The sequence below is a fragment of the Trachinotus anak genome, unplaced genomic scaffold (assembly GCF_046630095.1).
Source record: "Trachinotus anak isolate AG129_WGS33_773 ecotype Australia unplaced genomic scaffold, CSIRO_AGI_Tana_v1 ptg000010l, whole genome shotgun sequence".
Lineage (NCBI taxonomy): Eukaryota > Metazoa > Chordata > Actinopteri > Carangiformes > Carangidae > Trachinotus > Trachinotus anak.
In genome coordinates, this window is record NW_027273861.1 from 23,033,457 (window position 1) to 23,060,053 (window position 26,597).

Sequence of the window (26,597 nt, forward strand, 5' to 3'; positions counted from 1 at the left end):
GCCAACTCACTGAGTATGAGGTGCTGTATGTAACTTTTTGTGGTGTCTTAAACAGTATAAATATTGCTTTCTGCAAAAATGTAAGACAGAAAAATCTAAACAAAAAGGCTTTTTTTGACATTTGCAAAGCCTGGAGATGGAAATGAAAATGGCAAAGTTATTGCATGTGTGTGTCTGTTTGTGTGTATGTGTGTGTGTTACTCACGTGTGTCCTATCTCATGGGCGATAGTAAAGGCTGTTCCCAGACCAATGTCCTCATTGATGCTGCAGCTTCTCTCTGGTTCACACATCCCTCCTACAGGAGCCAGACCTGTTGTACACACACACACACACACACACACACACACACACACACACACACACACACACACACACACACAGAATATGAATATAAAATGCGATTATGCTATAGATCACCTCTTAGAATCTCAACTTCTGGGTCACAGACAGACTGAAAATAACACCAACAAACACAATGCACCTTCTTATAAAGTTCCCCACGACGAAACATTCAAGCCATATTTCATGTCTATCACACTTTTTTTGTGTGTTTGTGTGTTTGTGTGTGTGTGTGTGTGTGTGTGTGTGTGTGTGTGTGTGTGTGTGTGTGTTTGTTACCTAAGGTTTCACAGGGCTTGTTTTTTTGGATGCAGATGTCATACCTGCAGACAGGAAGAAGAATAAACCAGGGTGGTTAAAACTAATACTTACATACTCACGCATGAACACCAGCAGCATCAACAGATGAAAGCTGTTGTGAATATTTTAATCACACTTACATATGATCACAGTCACATTCAAACATACTAGGGATGGGCATGCAGTACATTCAGAAATATACAAAGAGACATTTGAGGACAGACAGTGGACAGCAGTGATAGCAGGCAGATATAGTTCTAAAAGAACAATAGGAGGAAGTCTTGCTCGGTCACTGTGGTGTCATCTGTCTGGACAGTTTCCATCCTCTGCTTGATAAGTGCCATCATAAAACCAAAATGTTCTCACAAAGCCACCACCACCACAACCATAACTAAACTAAAAAAACAGTAATGACATTTCTGTTAACCTCCTGCAACATGAGCTTATAGCACATTCTGTTAGTGAGAATAGGAAAGTATTTATGGCAGCTCTGCCCAGCCCCATCAGATGACTCTGAACAAACTGTGGTTGGGCTGTTTGCTGATGCACATTCCTCAGTCAATAGCATCAGTGTTTAATATGCGTCTACCAATGTCATGTCTGTTTTCCTGCAACAGTATCAGTAACAGAGTGGAGTTAGAAAAACGCGTCTTTTTTCTAAAAGTAAATCTGTCATTGTTTCTCACTCTCTCCTCAGATCTCTCTTTTTTCTCCAGATGCTGTGCTGGGCAGAGCCACCTCAGCTATCGTCACCCCAGACAGGACAAGATACAGTCCAACTCCCCTGGACGTGACTTAATGAAAGCCTATGAGGAGAGGGGCTGGGAATGTATGAAATCACAGTGGAGATAAAATGGTTGCAACCCTTAAATGAGCAGGAAAAGAGAAGAAACATATTCTTATTTGCAAAAATGGCCTGGAGAAGTTGCAACAGGAGGTTGAGCTGTATATATAAACCAATTACAGAGCTATGTGCTACAGCCACAATGGGATGTTTGCCAATGTGATATAAATGGTAACATTTTATTTTACAAGTCTGCTCCTAATAATTTCCTGGAAAGTGTCACGGAAGGAATTATGTAATTTGGTAGAATTACAGAGAAAATGGAGACAAAGGTCTGAGAAAGTTATTCGAGTTCATTTATTGTATCACTGGAAACTTATGTTGAATTGTATGGTTGCTTGTAGACAAAATCTACATGTTTCTCAAAATCCGCTCCCCTGGTGTGGACGGATTTAAAAACCCTCTATGTCAGGCTAGAAATACACTAATTGCGCAGTTCCTGCCTAAAAAATTATAGTAAACTATACCACATGTAAAAAAAAACATTTCCATATACATCTTTAAGCAAAAAAAAAGGTAAACTTCTTTTGTTTTGGCCTAACAAACAAAATCTTTCCATTGTAAAATACTTTTTGTTCATGTGAAATAGGTGTTCCAGTTTGGTGTCCTGACCTGGTGATAAGCACAGCGGTGTCATGGTGAGCTATCCCATTGTCTGGTATGGCGTTCCCATAGCTGCTGCGGTGTTGGATGGTTTTCTGCCATTTACAGAAGCTGTCTAAAGACTTCCCTGCATGGTGGTTGATCTCTAGTGTTGGCTGGAAGAGAGACAAGAAAGGAAACATGGACATATTTATATCTTAAAACTTCACAGAATGGAGACTACAAGTACAACAATTTCATGTTGTTACAAAGATAATTTAATAATATAAGGTTATTCCAATGTCAACAAAGAGGCAATTTCAACAATCAGATGATTGGCCAACAATGCTATGATAACCGAGCCTCACTCTTCCTGTATTGCAGTATTTCAGGCTTGTTTTCTGTCCCAGTATGTTAGTCTTTCAGTCCTGTGAAAACCATGCATCTCCAAAACAAAAAAAGCTTTGAGATGCTACATTTTTCAGATAATCAAATCGTTTTTTAAATGGTTAATTTAATGTAACTAGGAGAAATTTCTCATTGCTCAATTTACATAAAAAATGCTTAATTCTCCACTTTATCACAAAAAATAAAAATCATCAATACTGTCCACTGAAAACTGAATGGTGACTACATTAGATTGTTTGCCGTACATGGTGGGACCACACTGTTAAAATTTGGTTTCTAGCCTTCAAAAGACTAAAAAAACCTCCCTCCACTGCATCAAAGAAGCTAATGTGGAGGTAGGATTTGCATGAAGGTGCTTTCTAGTATTATGGGAGTGCAGAGAGGAGGAGGAGGGAGTGCACTGCTGGCCACAGCTGGCGAGAACTCGTAACCCAGGAATGCATGTGGTGACATAACTAGTAATTGCCTCATCCCACAGTCCCTCATTTCTGGGCCCGCTGCTGCCTGGTTTTCCTTTGCAGGGGCAGCTTGCCGTTTTCAGACCTGGAAACCAGCAACAGAACCACTCGACTCAGACTGCTCTCAATCCTGTCCCTGACCTCAACCTCAATGGTCCATGGAGTAAGAATAACAACACTAATACTGCACACCACTAATGATCCTAACATTTACTTCTTTAATCTCTCAGATGACGAATACATCTGAGCAGTAAATTATGGAGCTAATTTTGAGGCAGTATGAACTGTATGAATCACAAATGTTCCCTAATAAGACATCTATGGAGGAAACCTCAAAGCCACACCGTAATGCCCCTTTTATTCAGTTTGATTCATCTGTCAGATCGCTAGAAGGTCAACATTATACTGATGGAGCAGGCAGCACTGTCTCGCCACATGCTGTTAATGGCAGGCTAAAAAGTTAATTTACTAGGTAGTCTTAAGGCTCAGTCATCGTCCTCCTCTGAGCTATGCTGGTAAGGTCATGTACTTTTTATGAGCTAAAATCCTGCCTTGTGGTCAGGTGTGGATTCTCACTCTGTGTCCTGTCTAACCTCCTTTCACTAACTCATATCATATAAAAATAGGAACAACAGGACCTAGAGTCCACAGCCATACTTGCCACTCTGACCTCACAAAGGATTTGTTTCAAGTATTTGTATATTGTATTTGTATAGTATAAAAAACACAATATTTTCAAGCACTAATCAAATGCTTAAAAATACTGGTCAAATGACAGACCAGACGTTGAGAAATCTAGTGAATATAGAGCCTGATGGTGTTTTAATGTGCTTCAAATGCAAAACATTTGGCTTTGTGCATCCCCTCTGGTGAAGCAGATTTAGATGCTGATGTGTTTTCCATCAGTATCTAAATCTTACTTTGAGATTTTCTACGCCCTGGAAGTACGTCAATGGTCTGAGAGGTCACTGTTCACCACAGTAACAAGCCTGACAGTCACAAAGCAGTTCTGTTTGACAGGTACAAAACTCCCCTCATTCCCTGACTTTTTTTTTCCTCACCCATCACCCTCTTCCACACCTCCCAACATCCTCTTGTCCCTTTCATTACAGCCGCTATTCACAAGATGCATTTACACACTCAGTCTACCGGGAGTGGTGCAGGAAAAGACACTTAAGCCAATAATTTGACACAAACAAGGGGCGCATAGACCCTGCCAAGGGGAAGGGTTTTGTGCAGTCTGGACAGAAAAGTAATGAGGACAAGGTCGCAGAGAGACATACAGAGAGGAGAGGAGAGGAGAGGAGTAGTATTATTTACCTGGTCCTCCATGAGCAGGATGAGCCGTGTCACCACAATGTTGACTGCATTCCCCAGGCTAGAATCCTGGAACAGTTTGGCAACCTGACCTCCAGGGAAACAAGAAAAGACCAGTCTTAAAAACAGCTGATACACCAGTAGAGCAAATTACACTAGAGCTGAGACAAGACACACAGTAATCCACTGTAAATAAAGATTTGTAGAGGCAAGAGAAGTGACAGAAAAGAAAAGCCAAGTCTTGAAAACAGATGAAAAACTATGATTACTTGTGAAATAAACAGCCTGATTGAGCTATGATTTTCCTGTTAGGAAACAAAAAAAACAGGTGTTTGTTAACAGGACAGCTGTGTCTTGTGCCCCTACTGAGATTGATTTTAAGTTATAACCAAACACTCTACAAAATAGACTTACAAGAGTCTTACGAGAGATGTAAAGTCAGTGCCAGACATTATTAAAGAGAACTATCAGTAAATAACAGTAAAAAGACTGGAGCTAAAACCACTACTAGCACTAAAGCTGCACTCTAACACCTGTCATTACTGGTGTCTGGTGCAATTTGGCCCACTTTGCTCCACACCACTAAAGACACGCTGTTGGTTCCTACGATTTTGTAACACTCCAGATGCAACCTGCTTTGTAACAATGGCAGCTGACCAACCCTTCATTAAATACATTCCTAACGTGTGTAGGTTTGTAAGTGATTACCTGCGTGTTAAGTGATCCCCAGTGACAGAAGCTGCGCAGACACTGACGTACAACCTAAGCCTGTCTGACTAAAACATGTGGCCTTCACAAGAGGAAATCAACACAACAATCTATATTTGTTTTTCTTTCTGTCTATAGGGACTATTCATGCAAGAAAAGCCTAAATCTGTTTTATTTTAATTTAATTTTGACACTTGAATGAATAGCAATGTTTATGTGTGATTAATCCTTGGCAGCACAGACACACTGAAACTTATTTCTGTCACTGTAGACAATGCAGTTCTTGCCAACTGAGTCTTTAATCTCTCTTTTGAATTGTTTCGTAGTTGACTCCAAGCTGTTCCTTTGTTTTGTATGATGCCAAGTCACCAAACCACAACTGGCTGATGGTTGCTGCTGAAAGCTCAGAAAAGCTACAAAAACAAATCATAATTTTCACCACATCCTCTCAATCCTGACTGTCTTTTAGTATGAAACTAGGCTTTTTATATATCTGCCATGTGTGAGCAATGTCAACCTTTCACTAATCAAGTATGACTTCAATGACTCTGGGAAGGTGACTTTTCAATGCATTGTGCATATACATCTTTTGTGTTGTGAAACTTACAATATTCATGACAGCCAGGATGTACTGCTCGATGTCCCTGCGACCATGGTAACCCACCATCATCTTGTCGGCCACCACCAGCGTCTCCACGTAGCGCTCCCGGCTAACTGAGCGCTTCAGAGGTAGCTGGCCACGGCCAACGTGATGGGGAGGCGTTTTCAGCGTCCGTTGCCACCATGATGCACCTTTCATCGGCTTTTCATCTGAGAGAGATCACACTCACGCTTTGAACACATGTAGAAAGAAGACGGCAACAAGAGCTGAGCAGCATTTCAGCCAAATCATTCACTGCACATTTTACAAGAGATTATTGATCATCTGAAACAAATCATCCAAACAACCAGAATGATGCCTGAACACACTTTCCATGACTGTAGGGGAGCAACATTACAAGGTTGGATGTTTTTTTTTAACTTTTATTTGTCAAAACATAGTTTTCTGAACATATTTATGCTTTTTCAGCAACGCCCTGTCACACAGACTTGGTCACACCCAATCACAACTGGGAACTAAGACACAACCACACAACAATCTTCCGCTGCTGGCTGCTATGCAAATCAGCCTGTGGAAGTTTACAGCTCCAGCCTGGACATTACCGCTGCTAATAAAAAGACCAGAATATCTCCCCTCTCACCAATGACTCCACAGGATAGGCCCTTGTATTGATGGCGAAGTGATGACCGCTTGTAAACCACATGGGGGCGCCCCTCTGCTCTCTCCCCCCTCTCTGTCCTGGTTTGGTTATCTGGTGAGACAAGGGGTTCAATCAGGTACTCCTCTCCCCCTGCAACAATCACCCCCTGCTGCAGAGAGACAGATTCGTAGAATAGAACAGAATAGAATAGAATAACAGGGACAATTGCCATCATGATACAAATATCACAAACTTAACAGTGCAAAAACAGTCCAAATCTTAACTTATTACCCCAATTTTACTGCCAAATGTGCATCATAAAACAAGTCCACAAATTTAATACAGCCATTAATACAGACCATCAACTAAAACCTGTTTTCAATTACTTATACTCTTAATATTGACAAAGAAGAATGAGAAACAAATCAGCTGGTCAAGTTAAGGCAAATCAGAGATGAATCACAGATCCTCTGAGGGATCCTTGTGCTAATGGGTCAGAAAACTAAAAGCTGCAGAGGAGAGCTCATAATATGTTCTGAGCTTAAAATGCAGCGTATCTTGATCATGTAATGCTATGTGATTGTTTCTGAAGAATAAAAGAACATGTAATGACTAATTATAACTAATAACTGTAACAATTATCTAAAACAGGAGAGGCCAAGGAATGACACTTGGAAATTTTAAACTGAAATAACATTCATTTAATCTTCTGTATTTTTCTTAGAATTTCCAAAATAATTTAAGAGTTATTGTATTTATACATTTCCACCCATTTCCAGAAACATTTTAAATTTCATTTGCAGGTTACAGATGCTATAGAGCTGAAACAATTAGCCAATTAACTGATTAGTCAATCGCCAGAAAAATCATCGGCAACTATTTTGACAATGGATCAGTCACTTTCAACAGTCAACAGCCATTTTTCAAGGACAGATAACGCCAAATATTTGCAGATTTTAGCCTCTCAAAAGCTTTTTTTTTTCTTTGTCATGTGTCATTTTAAGCTGAATATTTGGTTTCCTTATCTACAGCTCAGCAAAATTTCTTGACAGTTTTTCTGATGTTATATAGACTAAATGATGAATTAAAAAATAATTATCAGGCAATCGATAATGAAAATAAACAATAACTGCAGCTCTGATAGTTATTACAATATTAGCATCTGCAAAGCTCTTAGTGAAATTCAACTCTTTAAGGTCTATATTCATCTCAGACTATCCAACAGCTGTTTGGTGATGAAATGACATGTCATTCTATAATTGGAGATCCTTTCATATTAGAGATACAAGCCTAACATGACTATCATTTTGCTCTGTGTTCCCACTGTCTCACTACACACACTATCCCTCTTATAGAGTCCTCTGATGAACTGTGGACTCATCTGATAAAAGGATCAGGACCCCACAGAACACACACATATACACACACACACAAACACACAGAAGAACATATGTGAGAGCATGAGAGAGTGAATGAGAGCGAGAAATATGAGAGAGTGAGACAGCGACTAACACTAACACTTCCTTTGATTCTGCTCAGATGTGTTGGCCTCGGTCAGAGCGAGTGTCTCCTCTCGACTCACTGCGGCAGCTTTCAAAGTGCCTTTAATCCCTTAATAAAGTTAGTGATGCTCCTCTAGACACACAGCCTGCTCACTGGTGAATGTGCTCATGCTGGTTTGACCAACAGTAATTACGTGTGCTGCTTATTAACGCTTTGTGAACACATCTAATCTTCAGCTGTGTATACAACTGTTATTGTGGTACTGACTGTTTGGAGTGAGACGATACACAGATACACGGTGCTGTGCAGGAAAATGTTGCATCAACAAAATTATGGATCGCAGTTCAGGCTATCCAGTCAAGTGATGCAGACAGGGGACTAACTTTAAAGTGTCAACTAACAGATGCCAGTTCTCTGTTGTGGTGTGCTGAGATGACCTCGCAAGAATGGGAAGTAAACAAGATGGAGTTGATGCTGTACTAAGGGCTAAACAAGTCCAGGTTGGAAAGCTGCTGAAATTTCCAGAAGGTTAAAACCAGACCCTCAGTTCATGTTTTTGCTCAAACCCTTCCTCCTGTAACCACATTGTTGACCACAGCTTCAGTTAATAATCTCCTACATTTCCCAGACTGCCTTTGAAGACCCTCATGCCAGAACATGCCAGAACCTGATAAATTGTGTGTTACAGGCAAAAGTTAAAGGCCTCAGTATGCTCCAAAGGAGGTGGTTGTTGGATTGTTTAACAGTGTCTGAATCCCTGTCAACCCTCACCTTTCCAACATCAGGATTGAAAAGGCTGTATCCCAAAACTTTCCAAAATAGGCAACTCAACAAAAACACCAACTTCACGCAGTGTTTCAACTTCTGTCTTAAGTTGTCTTCTGTTCTCTTCTCCTCTCCTCTCTTCTCTTCTAACCCCTCTCTATGACAGTAGCATCAGAGCCAGTTTATGTGAGAAAAGAAGTAGTTTGTACGATGTGTTGTCGGACCAAGATGTTCACAGTATTACACTTAACTGACTGTACACATGAAAAGTGGCAGGGTCAGTCCTGTTAAGTATAAAACAAGAGGAACTAGGATTGCCTTATGTCCCACCATGATCTCAATGGCAAAACAACACCTCCTCCTTTCTTGCTTCCATGCACCTGGCCAATCACTGCATGTTGTGGACATTAATGCTGGATAGTCCATTTAGTTAGTTTAGTTAGGTATGTCAGTTGTTCAAGGTGATTAAACCCAAATCAGGTAGTCACCAACTTTGTATTAGCTGCAGTTATACTTCCACCTTGAGCACCTTGAACCATTCTGTATGACATGAATGTGACATGAGCTCTTAAGATAGCAATGGTAACAGCATATTTAGTGTTTTTTGCAGCTGAATTGCATTCTGGTCTATTGAGGCTACTGTTGGTAGATAAAATCAAAACCCCTTTCTCTTCTGCATCAGATACTGTATAACAAATGTTAAAAGCTGGTGCAACTTGACAATTGTTAAAAATAAGGAATAAAAATCCACGAGCAAAGGAACAAAGGGTGAATCCTTCCTTTGAGATTAGGTTTAGAGGTACCTGAAGTTTAATTCTAGATCATTTCACTTTGCGGATTCACACTGGTTGGTTTGGCCAAAGGTTACGGCAGGCTTTAAGACTCAAGGTTTGTTAAAATTTCATGCTTTGATGTTGGAATCAAGCGTATCTGATCCCTTATTTGCTGAGCCAGCACTGCTGCTGCTGGTGGTGGTGCTGACCTCACTCACTGTATTAGCTGCGGATTAGGGTGGGAGGGTTCAGTCTTACCAGGCCGTTACAGTTGCTCAGGGCCACTTTGCTGGAGTGAGGCTGGTCTTGGACGTGTCCTATGTAATGGCAGTGGGGAGAGTAAGGGTGACTCCAGGCTAATCGACCCCTCTTCCAGTACTCCACCCTGAACTGTTGGGACAGCAGGCCTCCCTGCAGTGTCAGGTTCAGCAGGAAATTGTTACGGGACGTGGACAGCTGGTAGAAGAGCTTGGAGACAGAAAAAGAGATTCAAAAGAGATCAGTTTATAAATGCAAGTCATTTAAAGTTGTGTATGAATATGAGACAAACAGAAAGAAAAGAAGAATAAAAAGTATGGTCAGCAATTTAAAAAAAAACATAATACAGAGTCAGGCAGCTTGTCTTCAGTGCTGCGTCGTCTTCTTCTGTGGTGTTGAGGCGTTTCAGCATCCAGCGTCTCGCCATTAGGTCCTACACGTACTGGGATGGCAATCTCATACTGGCCTAGACTGGACAGGAAGGCAGCTAGAGAGAGAGAGAGAGAGAGAGAGAGAAATAAAGAATACATAAAACCACAATTACAGTTTAACTTAAAAAGCCACATTCAGCTTAATCTAATTGACTCTAATTAAAAACAGATGAGGATCTGGGAGTTGCTTATTTTGAGCAAAGTTATAGGGCTTTTTATTGAGAGAGTAACCCAGTTGGCAAAGAGAAACTTACTAACTTTTTGGCCCATCGCTGACCATGCCCCTCCACTCCAAGTACCCTCTCTTACATGAGGCCAAAGGGACGTTGCCATGGTTACCCTGAAACTGTATACTTCCTGTCTGTCCCAGTCTGTGCCGGGGCCTGGTGGAGATTTATTGTCCAAACACACATAGCTCCAAACAGCTAACTAACGGGAAAAGGTCACCGGCAAATGAGCCCAGTTTTCTTTTTTTTTAATCAAACCTTTGGCCTCACTTGGTGGAGAAGCAGCCCATTCCCACACAGAGTAAATATCCAGAGATCAGAGTTCCCTGGTACAGACTTGGAGAGCTCTGTACCGGGAAAAACCACTCTGTAGGCAGTGGATAGGTCTGGCTTGAATAAACAGCAAGTACAATTACAGTACAAATGCTGCCTTCACATGGAACTTGTGAGGTTGTACTGTATTTTTGACATGGGAATTTTGGTACAAAATATGCTCTGCACTAAAGCGGTTTCAGTCATGAGAGCAAGAATGGATGATGCCTTGTTCCCTTTTCAAAAATGGTAAATGAGTCTGAGTTTCTTCCATCACTGTATAGGTGCACAGCTATGAAGCAAGCTAAACTTCCAGTAAGGGTTCAAGAAGGCGGGATGGCCTGTGTAGTTTTTACTGGAAGCGACACAGTTTTTCCAAACTGTGAAAACAGTATTGGACAAACACAGCCAATTCAATGATAGTGGTTACAAAGTGGAAAAACATGCAATACATTTAAGATTTGGACTAAAGGTACTGTTACTTACGATTACAGTTATACAGAATATGGAAAGCAACTTTTTACCTCTTTTTCTGTCTGCCAGTAACACTCCTGTCATTTCAAACCCTGCCATTTCGCTTCTGTTTAGCAGTGTTTTTCAAAATATACTCATTACCAGGCCTACACATCCACCTGCAAGTTTTTTTTTGTGTGTCTTGTTTTTTACATTTACCTTTACCCATTTGGCAGACGCTTTTATCCAAAGCGACTTACAAGTGAAGGACAATAGTAAAGCTACAGTGCAGTGGGAAATCTATGTGTAAGTTTTAGGTATCACATCTATCTAATAAGTGCTGGGAGATTGTATAAAGAAGTGCATCAGAAAGTGCTAGTTAGACATGCTCAGGTTTTTGACTCTTGCCTGTCTGCTGATGCTCTTTTGGACTTGGTTGCCTGTTCTGACTGTCTACATGCTGTAACCATGTTCTGGTTCAACAACTAATTAAACCTTGCTTTTACGTAACTTGTTTTGTCTGTGAGTGGTGTGACATCCTCATCTTGTGTGATTGAGCCATCGCAATTACACTGTATTCATCACAAAAAAGTGAATTTACAAACTCACTCTCAAACATCTACAGGTGTTAACCTAAGGTGCCCATACTGCCAAGCAGAGCATAGGTGCCTCAAAAGTTCAGGTTTATAGACCTTTGTGTGTGCATCCAATCACTGTTGACCACTGCTAGAGCTGAAGGGTGAAGGACCAGACAAAACAGGCATCAAACTTGACAAAACATCCGCAAAATCTGCATACAGATGCAGCTACCAAGTTTGCTACAACACTTTTAAACATAGAGCGCAGCAATCCACTCCTCAAGTTATTAGCATTGTAGCTAAGGTTATGCTATTTAGCGCATTGGTAAATACTGCGCAAACCAGTGCAAAACGCGCAGCGCAAGACCATTGTTCCTCCATTGTAATGTGAATAAGCCCAATTATTAACAGGGCAGTGCTAGCTAGACTGACGCCTTAGCAACATGTTAGCTTCAGACAGCTAACTAGTAGGTTTTCCCTAAAATGTTCGCAGAAAACACACATTTTACTCTAAAATTACACACAAGCCCTTAACGGCTATAATGCAGTCGGTACCTACATGTCATGGTCCAACGCTATCATTTAGAGAGTAGATAAATATGTCAAGATTTGACAAAAATGGCGGCCGTGAACCCATCACAGAGTTACAGCTGCTGCAGTATAAGTCGGGGTTGCTAATAGCAACAGAATGTTCGACTGAAGCACACACACACACACACACACACACACACACACACACACAAACACACACACACACACACATACTTGTACTTCTGTCTTTGTGAGGACACTCGTTGACATAATGCATTCCCTAGCCCCTTACCCTAACCTTAACCATCACACCTGAGTGCCTAACCCTAACCCTGACCCTAACCTTAACCTAAACCTAATTCTAACCATGACTCTAAAACCAAGTCTTAACCTTCAAAATGTGATTTGAAGGTGTATCAAAAAGTGAGGACCGGCCAAAATGTCCTCACTTTCCCAAAATGTCCTCAGTCTGTTAGTAAAATACTTTTTTTGGTCCTTACTATGTAGCAAGTACAAGTACACACACACACACACACAAACACACACACACACACACACACACACAAACACACACACACACACACACACAAACATACACACACAAACATACACACACACACACACACACACACAAACATACACACAAACACACAAACATACACACACACACAAACACACACACAAACACACAAACACACACACACAAACAAACATACACACACACATACACACACACACACAAACACACACACACACAAACACACACACACACAAACAAACACAAACACACAAACACACACAAACAAACACACACACACACACACACACACACACACACACAAACAAACACACACACACACACACACACACACACACACACACACACACACACACACACACACACACACACACACACACACATTTTAACAGGACTGAGTTTGGTTTGTTTGTGTGAAAACACCCTAATATTTTGTCTTCTTCAACCTTCTCTCAGTGTTATCAGCCATTGTCTTAAATTTATGGTGATTTTTTTTCAGAGGTCGTCATGGTTATAAAATCAGGATTTTAGTTGTTCTGAGCTGCAGCTTGGGAATGGCTTGGAAGTTAAAATGTAGTCTTAATTTCACACTTGTTCCATTGTCAGACAACAGAAACAGAAAAACGTGTAAATGAGAACAGCTTTATTGGAAATTCACCTGTTTTAAAAAACTGTAGACGTGAGCACAGAGAGTAGGGGACAGCAAACAGATTAAGGGCTGAAACCAGACAGAATGCATTCACAAAAACACATCTACAGTCTACAACACAATTTACAAAGATCTTATGAAGCCAAGAAATCTCACCGATTTAATTTAATTTAAAATGGAAACCTGAAGGCGCCAAAATCCCATCATTCCTCAAACTTCCTCAAAAGCATCACCTTCCTAAGAGCTCCGAGCTTTTTCCCACAACAGATTCATCCTGCTCTCACAAACCACAGCAAGCAATCAGGCAGGTGGTATTACCATTACCTTTGAAGCTCAGGAAAAGCTCCCGGAGAGAAAATGAAGGGAAGGTAATAAAGTAGATATGGAAGAAATTAATCAGACCTCACACAGAATAAAGTGCTAAACTAATGAAACCCAGCAAAAAAAAATTCAAAGGAGCAGTGTTGTGTTGTTGATGACAGAATGAAACTGTCATATAAAACCTGGTGTGTTAATCACATCTGGATGTGTACAGTTTACTGGAAGACAAGGCGGTTACATGCATGGTTACGCTGAGATATAATAGCCTTGCTTGTTATTTTCACATATAAAATTCCATCTCATTGTTTTAGAGCAAAAATAAGTTGCTCCTTTTGCAGCTGTTTAGTTTAATGACTTTTAATAAAGCAAATGAGGAACGTGTTTAAAGAGTTTTTACAACTGCTTTCTATTAAAAGCATATAAAGATGCTATCAAGATGTTTCTCCCACTTATATCTAGGGTAATACCCGTTACTGTACATGTAAATAAATTATTCCCTGCACACAATTATTCCTGCCTGGTCTTATTGTCAATGCTGAGAATATTACCTCGTACATATTTGATATTTTACTTCTTTACAGGTAGCAACTTGATCCAATAGCAACCTTGCAGTAGCTAACAGTGCAAAATACAGTTTGTTCATTCGGCATTTAAAAATGTTGAGTAGACATCAAAGCATACAGCAAAACAGAGATTGAGAGTGGAAACACAGTGTCTAAATTTAACAGGTGACACTCCCTAACCAAAAGAGTGAGATACAGAAGCCTCTGTGCTGATAAATATACACATCCACCCACGAACAGGGCATCACCCTGGTCCTGTTATCACCAAACGCAAATAGTGGAAGGAAATATTCTGGATGGAAAAGTGTCCCTCCCTCCATCCCAGGCACACCTCCATGGCACCTCAGGCCAGGCGCTGCTGCTCTGCTTCTTTAGAAACAACTACAACAGGAGTAGATTCGTAGTGAATCTACAAATATTCAGTATAAACAACAAGAGTGAGAAATAATCACAGTAAAATGCAGAAGATTTATTGTAGTATCTCAGTTGAAAGCGGTGTGTTTCACAGCCAGCAGCTTAATTCACTCTCATATTGTCTACCTGACTCTTTCAGGTATCACATAGACTATATGGCCAAAAGTATGTGGACACTTTGCTTTTGAGAGCTGATGGTCTGGGGCTGTTTTTTCATGTTTTGGGTTTGACACATTAGCTCTCAAACCTGTGGTAACTATTTTTTTTGCCATTTGGAGATAGTGGAAACAAGTTGTCAGCACACAGAGCAACAATATAGTTGATTTAGAGTCCTGTTTCTGGCCAGCTGAAGAATTTAAATCCATTATTCACTCTTTTTTAGCAGTTTTTGGTCTATACCAACTCCTGAGGGAAATATCTGGCCCTTTAACTGCTAAATGCTAAGCAGCCGAAAACGAGGACATGAGAGCAGTGAGAGTGAGCCATAAAAAACAGTGAAGTTGTGAGCCAGCTAAACAATAAGCTGAAAGTCACTGTAAAGCTCTGTAAGGCCGAGGGGTGCAGTAGATCCAGGTGATAATTCTGTGTAGGTTCATCACTATGAGCGACCACTTTCACATTGTTTTCACATTACAATTTGATATTGTTGTTACAAATAGAATCAATTATTGCCACTTTATATTAGTCCCTGCTGTTCTTGCACATTTATAGACTGTAACACACATGAGTAGACAACTTGGAAGCTTTACAAACTTTGTGTAACAAAAAAGGAAGGCTGGACTCCGACCAAACTTAAGTTGCTAAGGCTACCACCCAGAATATGTGGGCAGCCATGAGGACTGTGCCATGCAAAATAATGGAAATCTCAGTGCTACACAATACAATGATACTTTAGACAATCGTGCACTTCCAACTTTGTTGCAACAGTTTGGGTTGGTCCCTTTCCTGTTTAAAAACATGCACAAAGCCAGGTCCATAAACAAGTAGTCTTCCCAGTTTGGTGTGGAAGAACTTGACCGGCCTGCACAGAACCCTGACTTCATCCAATCCTTTTGGATGAACTGGAACAAAGACTGTGAGCCAGGTCTTATCACCCAACATCAGTGCTGGACCTCACTAATGCTCTTGTGGCTAAATGGGAGCAAAGCTCTGCAGCCAGTGTCCAAAATATTGATGAAGCTTTTAGCCCATCAACCCATCTGACCCCCAGACTAAATCTCATGTCTTTCACTCTCTGTGCCTCTCTTTTTTTTATCACAACTGAGACAGGTGGTTGTATAACGACTGTATAAACCGCTGTGTAAATTACTATTGAATTGAGTATAGTTTATGATGTATTATGTTTACTAAAGTAGAAATTACCTCATGACATCATCATGATCGCTCACTGAATTTATGAGTTCTGTCAAAGCAGAACAAGCAGGACACTCTTTTTAAATAAACACCCAGACACGGTTTTATGTTTCTAGTAATTTTCCCATTATTTCATTTGCTGTTGTAAGAGTTTTAATCAAAATGACTCCAAGGGGTTATCATCAGTGTTAAGACATAAGCCAAGGCCTGGACAAGAGTCAAGTCCAAAGGTTAGAGAAGAGGGAAAATAAAATATTTAATTGCTAAAATTTTTCTTGTTTTGTAAATATTGCATAAATAAAAATTCTTCTGTGTTACTGCCTTTAACACTTCACCTTCAGTTAGAGTAACACATGGCAACAGCGGTTTTTGTGGTTGTTATGACCTATAAATATACTTTGGCACAGTGACGTTACAATACATAGAAGACATCTTATGTATCTTGTATGTATCTTATTCAGACACCTATGCTGAATAAGATACAGAAAATGTGGCACATATCCATTTTTTTTATTCTTGTGTGAAAACAAGTAAGATCTAATTCATGTCATAACTTCCTGTTAAAGCTGCATGAATTGATTGTTTTGTTTTGTTTTGTTTTTGGCCACTTGAAAACACATTTCTCTATTATCACCTTTTAGAGATGTTGTGGTGAACTTGTAAGCAGACAATTGCATATTTACAGAACCAGCAGACATGACGCAACATTAGCTTTCATTAGGAGTGATGTGTCTGTTCACATGATAAAAATAAGTCCAATATTTACTGCTTTTTCAGCTCTGTTTTGGTCCCCACCAACTCCTAGATAAAATATCTGGCTCTTAAGCTGCTACACTATGTTCATCATCTAGTTAGGCTGTGTCTGCCTGTTGTTTGGTGCTTGGCAGGAAGCGTGCAATGGGCTTTCAGAGCTTTTTCACTGGAACAAGCTGCTGCTGGAACTACAATTGATTTGAGCAGAGCTGCAGGCCAGAGAATCAAAACAATGAACTACAAAATGTTGAAACACTCTGCAAAGCTGAGAGGAATTGTAGTGTTGGATGATTATTGTCTGTGGCTTCATCACTGTGAGCAACTCATTTTCCATTAGATGTTGTCATTCAATCCATTTAAAAAATATTTACAGAAATTAGTTCAGCTTTGAAGGCCAAAATGTCTGTGCAAAGTGTCCTTAGGTCTCTGAGGAATTGAGCCACGTCAGTGTTTGAGCAGTGGGTTATTTAAAGGAAGAAGCGTGGCAGACTTTTGGAGACAGATGGCGGTGAGGGGTCAGAGGTTAAGTTTAGGAAATACACAATCACAGCCTTGTTCTGGGTGACGAGACACGGACACTCAGGGAATTTATGTCTTTGCCTTCGGCAAATTTCAGTCGCTTCATTTTCAGTCTGTATTTGAGAGAGACTGTGTGCTGAGTGTTGGGGGGGGGACAGTAACATGATTTGTGGAAGCAGGGTTCAAGTTCAGCAGCCCCGACTTGCAGGCCTGGAGTGTGCCTCAGCCGGTCAGACAGCCAGGTCAGATCCTGAACCTTTTTCTGTTGCTCATTTTAAAACTTTTTTTCATCTGAGCCCTGTGCATGTGAATTACAAATACAAACAACTACAGTAACTATGGAACACATGGTTGTCCTTAAAATAAAATAAAATAATGTCACATATTCTCATTAAGTACAAATAAAAAAGGGTATTAATTCTGAATTTCTTAACATGGGTAGCAAACGTTTTTTTTCTCAGTGAAATGAAGAACAGATTTCACTCTGGAACCTCGACCATAAAACACATTGAAGTACTGTTGCTGGAAAAGACTGAAAATAATTAAAGCAACCCCCATTATAAAGTCAGGATCACAGACAATAAACCAGTGATGTTTCCCACTATTTATAATGACCTCAAAGAACAAGCTTAATAGTGTGTTTAATTCAAAGGTCTCTAAAACTCTTTTCACACATCACAGAGTGATGCGGGACTAAAAGTTCAACTTGTGTTATGCAACCTGTCTGACACTGCTCTGTTTTCCAGTGGAAATGGGTGAACACACACTTCTACAATTATTGTAAAATGATGTTGTAACTATAGAAATGTTGTGGAAATTTTATAGTAGACATGACATTGTTTATGCCTAACCCTCCTCACCAAGAGTTTAACTTTTCTCAGCCTCGGGGACACTTGAACATGATTGACTCTAAGTTGTTGCATGTTGCTTAAGATAATCAAAACGAAACCCTACAAAATTACACAACCGCTCTGACACATTGTCATGCTTTGTCTTCAGTCTAAACACAATGGGGACAGCTTTAAATAAAGTGTTGACAGCTCTGTATAGTAATAGGTGTAATAGTAAAGTTGTCACAGGTAGATCTGAGTATCACACCTCAATAGTTTCAAAAACTGTAAAGATGAAAGCTGATATTAAATGTAAATTAAAGGAAAGTATTCTGCCTGTCTAATATAAATACTAAAATATAAAATCTTGCCAGACCATTTGTACCATGGTACCCACCCGATCAATTTGATTGTATGAAATGTTCAAAATCAATGAACATGACATCTTTATGACTATAGCTACAGTTTTTGATTTTTGCATCACTGTGATGAAGTACAGCATGTTGATTTGTATTTGTATAGAATTTGGTGGATTAGCCAAAAGCAAACATATAAGAGACGTGTTTGTTTACTATATGACAATAAATATTGATATTGCAAGATAAAATTACATATACCATAACATTTTATCCTACCGTCCCATCCAAAATGGGTCAAATACAGGTTGAACACAGGTTTGTAATCTCATGTAAAACACTAGGTTTCTTGGTCTAACTCAGTCTGACAGATCCGAACTCCCTACCAGAATTGATGTTCTGGTTTAGATGCAGTAGTTAATAGGAGTTTTCCACTGGCCCGGGTCGGTCAGTGTTTCCACTACAGCCTCACAACAGGGGAAAGCCACACCGAGCCATGCTGCAGAGCTGACTGTGGCCAACCTGTGCCAGTCTCCTGAGCTGGAGCCTAGAGAGAAATCTCTGTTTGTAAAATCTCTCGATGTTTTTGTTGCTTCTACCTGAATCTCTGTGGTTTGGAGTTTTGTTTAACTCCTGAGTTCTTGTTTGTACTCTCAGATATCAGTCTTGTTTAACTGTTTATCGATCCCTTTCAGCTGTATCAGAGCTGTGTGATGTTACTGTTAATACAAACCAAATCTTTCCTGCCATGGCTGATTTACACATAAAGCTTCCCACTGGTGAACCGGTGGGAAGCTTTTGTTGTGAAAAAGTTATTGGAGAGTATTTGTCGGCAAGTTAGTGGCGCTTCATTAGCAGTATAAGTAAACTATTTAACCTTGAGGTGTCGTGCAGTGGAAAGACGGTTAACCCCCCCACAGGGAAGAAACCCTATAAATTAGAATAGCCTCCTCTCACCTTGTGATTGAGCAAACTCATCTCTGTGACCTCCTGCGACCTCGGTGACAACCATGACGACGATGACAGTGCAGACCAGACCAGTCCTCCGTAGCATTTCCATGGTTACTACAGTAGTTGCTATAGTAACTGAATTCAGTGCAGTGGTTTCCGGGCCTCTGTCCCAACATGTCTCCTGCCCTCTCGGATGCCCCGTCGCCTAGCAGTGGGACAGCTCAGCGCTCTGTTGGGCCATGGCTGCAGGAGGAGCTGGGAGTTCAGACAGACATAGCAGCCTCTACAGTGTGTCGGTCAGAGAGTGGTGATGGATCCTGGAGAAGTCCTCATAGAAGTAGAAAAAGCCTGGACAGGTCTCCCAAGGCGCTCAGCAGCAATGATGGCTTTAGACTCCTCTCTGCCCTGTAGAAGAGAAACTGATGAGTGGCTACAAGAGGAAGGCCAGGAAAAGGAGTAAAAGGGAGGGGACGGACAGATTTAGACTCAGAGAGGAGGGAGGAACAAGGGATACATAGAGAAGCACAGACAGAGAGAGAGCATGAGATCCCATTGACCCATGCAGTTCCCAGTCTAACAAGACAAATCTACCCAGTTCATATTCAGCATCCAGTGAAGGACCGCCCAGTCCCCCATTGTTCCCTCAGCTAATCAATCTTAGCTTTGGCGAAGGGCAAACACCCTGTCTTTCACTCTGATGACCAGAGACAACAGCAGGTCCCAACCTGGGGCCCCTGAGGCCCCACTCTTCAAGCTGCCTGCCCACCGGAAAGAGTTCAAACACAAAGGAAGCCATTGATCTTGTAAAAAGCTGTGCTTAATGCCCAAACACGGCTTGAAGTGAGTATTATCTCAGAGGCTCTGGGGGTAAAATGAGCCAATTTGAGAGGGGCAGCAGGTTGCCATCACTGCTACGCTGGCTGACTGTGGTGGTTGGTTGTATGGCTGAGTGACTTGCTGGCTGTCTGCCTGACTGTACAGCTTACTAATTGGCTGGTGTCCTGGCTCGTAGACGGATGGTATGAGCGTCCATATGAAGCTTGTTTACATCTGAGACAAAAGCTAGAGCACTGTAATAAATATAGCCTAACTAATGCTGAGTTTTTGAGGCAGGTACTCATAGCAATATATGGGAGTTTTGGGGGAAAATATTTTGACTGACTTTTTTGAAATCATTTTGTATATAAACAGTCTTGATAAGGATCCCTGAGATTTTATGTGATTGAGACACTCAAATCTATTCTGACATTTACATTTCATGCAACCCAGATCCTGACATATTTGCAATAATGAAAAATGATACTTAAAAACAATACAGATTACCATCAGTTCAGAGAACCAGTGACTTCTCTTAGAATGTGTTAAAAGCCTGCCAGTAGTGTTTTTGAATAAACTGTAGTCTTTGGGTGTTTTACCAGCTGAAACCAGAGTAAAGTGCATTGCAACAATCAAATCTAGAGGAGATCAAAGCATAGATGATCTTCTCAAATGAAGCGAATGAATGAATCTTGGTTAAATTGCTCATCTAAAAGACGCAGAACTGCACCAGTTTAATCACCTGAACATGAAAAGACAGGAGCTTGGAGCTCATGTTAATAATGCAAGTGCTGGGGCCAGGAGGGGTAACTACACTCAGTTGCCAGTTTATTAGGAACACCTAACTAAAACTAATGCGGTCTAACATAACAGTCCTGCAATAAACTCTACCTTCATGAAGACAAATCAACAGCACCACAAACTAAATCCTAGAATCAACACCTCTCCTAATAAACTGGCAACAGAACCTAAAGTGATCTGTCATTTAAATTGCAGGAAATCTTTTGGGCATCTTGTTATAATTTCAGCCAGGCAAGACATAATAAAGGACACATTGGTGGGATCCATCTTTTTTGGTAAAAACAGTGGTGTATCATCTGCATAGTACTGCACATTACCAATGAAATTCATCACAATCACAGGTTTAAATCTTGGAGAGAGGAATTCTGCTCATTTGCACAATTTATTTGACTGTCTTACGCTATAAATAAACCTCAAGTTCCATTTTAATTGACCACTATTCCCTTTGATTTGATTTTTCTTTTTTACTTAGAGACCAACATAGACGGAAAATGACTTCCTCAGACCCACAGTACCCATTACAAAAACAGACCACAGGCAGGATCAGAAGTCACATTTTCATGGGTGCCCTTCTCTTTGACTTGAGATTCCTGGCTTTGGATTGCAATGTCAGCTAAAACCCAACCCTTGCTATCCTCCAGTAAAGTCTGCCCACCCAGTTCACTCAAGTGCCCCCCCCCCCCAGAGCAGTCTGGGGAGAGAGGAGTGAGCGGAGACGCCACACTGGCCCAGATGGCTGGCGGCTAACCAACTGCAGCCAAAGGTAATCGGAAGCAGATGGGAAACTTTTTGGTGACGAGAGCAGGGGGAACAAGTTGCCTCCTGAAAAGAGGAGGAAAAAAAAGAGCGCAAAGCCCGAGGGGAATGAAAGAGAGACAGTAAGAGTGTAAGCCGCTCGAGCCAGCTGGGACAGCCATTCTCGAGTGTTAATACCCTGAACTGAGTGTGGAGGAATGAGTTGAAAAAAAAAAAAAAGCCCTAATGTGCCTCTCGTTTCATTTCAAACAGCAATGGGAAGGTACAGAAAAAGGAGAACTTGCTTAAAAAACACTGAGGGGTCTTTGTACTGTTGCAGCTCATACGTGGAACAACTGAAAGTCTTTCTCTTTTCCCCTCCCTCAGGCTTTCTCCCAGTCATTTCCTGCACAAGCCAAACTCCCCTCCATTTTCATTACTTCTGCTCCCGCTCTCGATTTATTGTGGGGTTATTAAACTTGCAGCTTGATATCAAGTGCTTTTCATTACCACTAACTTTCCCCTTGTTTGTTTAAACAAGAGAACGAGGGAGAAACCGGACCCCCCAACGCTGTCCCTTGATGCTTTTCAAGTTAAGCTGCTTAAAAAGATTTGTGGACAGCGTTCCAAAGATCCCCAGAACAACATGCATGCACTGCCTTCTTGGTAAATTATTGCTCCATTATAAACCACACAGAAATGCAGCTAAATTAAGAGTAAGCTGTCTCGCAGAGGTGATGGTGTCGTACATCTTCCATGGTGTGTTGTGCAAAACTTTCCCTCTGGGCTGTATCACTTTTGGCGAAATAAAAAACGTATGTTTGTCAGCAGGCCAAGCGAGCACATACACTGACTCTCTCTCTCCCTCCTCAGTGTTTTGCTTGGATGAACTATGATTATCGAGCATATAGCTGCAATCACGGCCAAGACAGAAAGTGGTCCGAGCTGCAGACAGGCCACACAATTTCCAATGCAATCACAATTTGCAAAAGAGAAAAGAAGGAGGGGAGAAGAAAGGGGTCGTTGTTATAACAAGAGAGAGAAAAATTGGACCGCTCAGGATAATTAGGTGGGAATTTAAGGGTGGGCCAAATTTGCAATGTAATCAAGCCAGTGGACGCAGAAGCGTTTTGACACATCATTTTTTCATCTTGTCATCCACTAGCGAGCACTGACTGGTGCTTTTCATGTGGTGAAAAGGATGTACAGTGAGTTTTTTTTTCCTTTAAAGACTGGAGCTAACTATGCTGTCCTTGTCTCTAACTGTTGCCAGGGAGAGTGGAGCTATCCGAAAACTAGCACACTAATCAAAGCCATATGACCGGCTCAAAGTAAAGTCTGTGCAGAGCAAACAGATGCTAAATGTCCCTCAGCTTAGCTTCAAGTCTAGCACTTCCCCACTCACTCTCTCTCTCTCTCTCTCGCTCTCGCTCTCTCTCTCTGCACTTTGATCAGGGAATAGCTCAGGAATCAGCTTAGGTTCAGTTTATTATTTCATTAAAGCAGCGGTGCGGCTTCTCTTTCCTAATAAGACCATGAGGCTGTGAGATCAAATGGCCCATGAGACAAATGTCACAAGTCAGATGCAGCGTTTCAGTCTGCCTCAGCAGCAGTTCCTCCCTCACTGGAAAAAAAAAAGAGGTGAAGATTCACACAGAGCTCCGCATGAAAACCTTAAACAGGTGATAGAAATAATACAAAGAACTGGGGGATATATCTCAGACTAAACTCTCTGTCTGGTACAAAGACAGAGAAAAGAAAGAGGCAGGCATTCCTTTCTCAATTTCCCCAAATAAACAGTGTGCAGATGAAAAGTGGGAACATAAACAGGCCGGAGAACCTCGGATGTGCTCCCCTAACTCTGAAAATGTGCCTCTCAAGTCTGAAACAATATTTAGTGAGAGAGAGAGCTGACTCGACACGAAGTGAGTCAGCCAAGCAGCACTGGGAACAGAGCACAGATGGTAGTGGAAGGTTTTCTCTTTCTGTCTTTTATCATATTCATTTCTGTGCAGTTTTTATCTCCTTTGGAGCTGCCAACAGCCCAAAACACTAAAAATACTCCTTTTACTACCACATAAGACAAAGGAAAGTAGCAAACACTCAAATCTTAGAAGCTAGAATTATGAATAAGGGCTCTTTTGCTTGAAAAATGACTAGAATGAAGAATGATTGTCAAAATCAAGTCAGCTGCCAACTGATTTATTTGTCTTTAGAACCCAGCTTAGATTACAAAAAAAGCACAGATGTAGTGCAAAGGAAGGCTGTTTATGTGTGTACATTGGGGAAAAGTGTGCAATATCAAGGATGCATTGAGCCAATATGGCAAATTGGAATTGGCACCGTTGCTGACATTGCTGCTCACAAGTGGCCATGACACCGTTGATCCAGTTCAAATACAGTTTCTTTGTTGATGTTACAGAAATCCCTGGCCTCATGTTAGGTTACATAAAAATGATCCCGGTGAGTGCCACACAGTGAGGTGCAGAGAGTCTGACCGAACTCACACACCAATGACAGTGTCTGTCTGGTATTAGAGGACATGCTAACTCTTGTTTATGGTCTCTCCCTAATGAAATGGTGCATTTATATGGAATTAAACAAACTTTCATCCAAGGTGAAATGAAAGAGAAATGATACTGCACAAAGATCGAGAATGCAACACATACACCTGCAGGTTTCTGCAAAGTCAGCAGATGAACTGACTCATCTATCATTTCTGTCCAATCAGGGACCACAGATTGGCACACATGCCCATACATGTCATACAGCTAATTACAGCAAATCTGTCAGTCCGAGAAGTGTTTTAACATCATCTACAGTATCCCTATAATCCCTGTAAGAAGTTGCATACACTACAAGGTAGAGTCTAAAGTTTTGTTGTGATAATAGAACCATATCTTCTGAAAGTAGTCATAGTGTCACTGCAGGTCAGAGAGAAACTGCAGGTTGCTCCCCCAGCCGGTGAACGACACAATGCCACCCTTCAGTTATGTACCTGATGTCTGCTGACGGCCACATCATCCACACACACACACACACACACACACACACACACACTGACTGCCCTGTCATCAACCAATGAGTAGACCCTGGCCATAAGTAAGAGCTCTTGAGGGAAGAGGTATAGTAGCATGATCCAATGGCAGAGAAATACTGTACAAAAACCATATGACAACATTAAGTGAATAAAGGTGCAAACCATGACCCCACTGCACCACAATGAGAAAACTATAAAGTCTAAGAGACTAAATAAGGGCGACACTCCAAGGCTCTGCAGGAATATTCTTCTGGAGAAATTAGTCTACAAGAGCTGAGAAACCGCCTCTTGTCAGCATCATGTCAGGGCCGTTTTCCTCCGGAGTTGTGCATGAAAAAGCAGAGAGTGTATCCGGGCTCGGTGACCTACCTTCCCGCGTCCCCTTGCAGAAGTTTCCGCTGTGTGAGTGCGTCCTCAGCAGCGGAGCGGAGCGGAGAGGAGGCGGCGCTGGCGGATGACTGAGGAGGCTCAACTTCTTCCACTTCCACAACCACTGCTTCATTTCATGTCAAGGTAGCTGCACTACAGCGACCACACTTCCGGTTACAGCTTTCAAAATAAAAGGTGATGTAGAGAAGTGGAGTTGTGTTTTTTTTTTTTTTTACTTGTGATTACCTAATTTCAGCTTGCGTTTTCTTTCTTTCTTTCTTTCTTTCTTTCTTTCTTTCTTTCTTTCTTTCTTTCTTTCTTTCTTTCGGCGGGTTGCCATTTATGGCTGAATACTTGACTTTCCCAAATTTAAAGGCAAAGGTCAAAGGTCAAAGGTCAACTGAAAGGCTGGGCCAAGATGTGGACATATCTAGATGATAGATCTGCTGATTAAATAACCATGCTGACCATGCTGATTAAATTAAAGTCAAAATAAAATACACAATAAAGCTACTAATCAACCACATTTTCACTACTGTCTATACTGTCCTGATATTTTAACAAATGTTTTTATTAAATAAGTGACTCTGGCAGACTGTGACACTCAATTCAAGTGGAAAATCGCTTTTCTGGGATTCTGACCGTGTTACAGCTCAAGGTGAAAATGACAAAAGATGAAAAATGAACATATTCAATCACAATGATGTGTTAACAATACTGATTTAAGAACCGAAGCATTCCATGAATCCGTTTTTAATTTTCTCCACATAGATACAAGCAATGGATTTGTGATAAAAATGCACCTAAATGAAGACAACTCAAATACAATCCCTGCACCAAATAGCTGGGAAGGCTGTGCACTCATAGTTATGAAATTAAAGCAAAACAATTACAGCTTGATCATGGTTTCCACACTTTGTTTCAGGTAAGCTAACTCTTTTTTTAAGTTCAGGAAACAGAGATACATACATTTAAAGTGCGAAACGAGGTTTACTGAAAGAACATGAGCGAAACAATTATTATTATTATTATAACAATAATTTTCTGAACCAATAAGGCAGGTTTGGATGTCAGGTCTGGAGACCACTTGTGACCCATTTATGACCACTGAGGTCTGACTGAGCCTCTGAAAACCCCCTGAAACTGTAGTAATGATTTTTATTTTTTATTTTGAAGGCAAAAATCCTCTCCAGTTGTGTTTTGTCTGATTTTATCTGACTTGATTCAGCGGGATCCTGCTGATTGGCTGATTGGCTGCCTGATCTGCGACTCCAAGGAAGCGGCTACAGCCGGTGAGGAGGGGGGAAGTGTGTGTGCGTATGTGTGTGTGTGTGTGTGTGTGTGTGTGTGTGTGTGTGTGTGTGTGTGTATGTGTGTGTGTGTCTAGGCCGTTGGGGTGGGAGCAAAATGTTGCTGTCATTGGTTTGGTGCTGTGGGTATTGCACAGGTGTTAGTGTAGTAAATTTGTGTCTGCCTGTAATAAAAGTATTCCACACATCATGTAGCCTAAAAATGAGGACATTAAAAAAATGATGTCTACATCACTGTCAGGTTATTGCA

The 26,597-nt window shown here is 41.0% G+C and overlaps 1 protein-coding gene across 4 annotated transcripts in view; it reads right to left on the minus strand.

The window, feature by feature from the left end:
• Positions 1-25,156, minus strand: part of adamts10 (ADAM metallopeptidase with thrombospondin type 1 motif, 10) — a 53,410-nt gene extending 28,254 nt beyond the window's left edge. For 2 of the 4 annotated variants that reach the window (XM_071486249.1, XM_071486248.1), the window contains exons 1-10: positions 25,038-25,156; positions 19,283-19,681; positions 9,845-9,984; positions 9,498-9,707; positions 6,199-6,367; positions 5,565-5,767; positions 4,253-4,336; positions 2,097-2,242; positions 620-663; positions 206-311 (exon numbers count right to left, since the gene is read on the minus strand). In XM_071486249.1, the coding sequence (XP_071342350.1) occupies positions 206-311; positions 620-663; positions 2,097-2,242; positions 4,253-4,336; positions 5,565-5,767; positions 6,199-6,367; positions 9,498-9,707; positions 9,845-9,984; positions 19,283-19,385 (1,205 nt within the window). In that variant the 5' untranslated portion in view covers positions 19,386-19,681; positions 25,038-25,156. Of the gene's footprint in view, positions 1-205; positions 312-619; positions 664-2,096; positions 2,243-4,252; positions 4,337-5,564; positions 5,768-6,198; positions 6,368-9,497; positions 9,708-9,844; positions 9,985-12,057; positions 12,206-19,282; positions 19,682-25,037 lie in introns of those variants that run through there. The other 2 variants (XM_071486250.1, XM_071486251.1) reach the window with 2 other exon arrangements.
• Between the last annotated feature and the right edge of the window lie 1,441 nt (positions 25,157-26,597).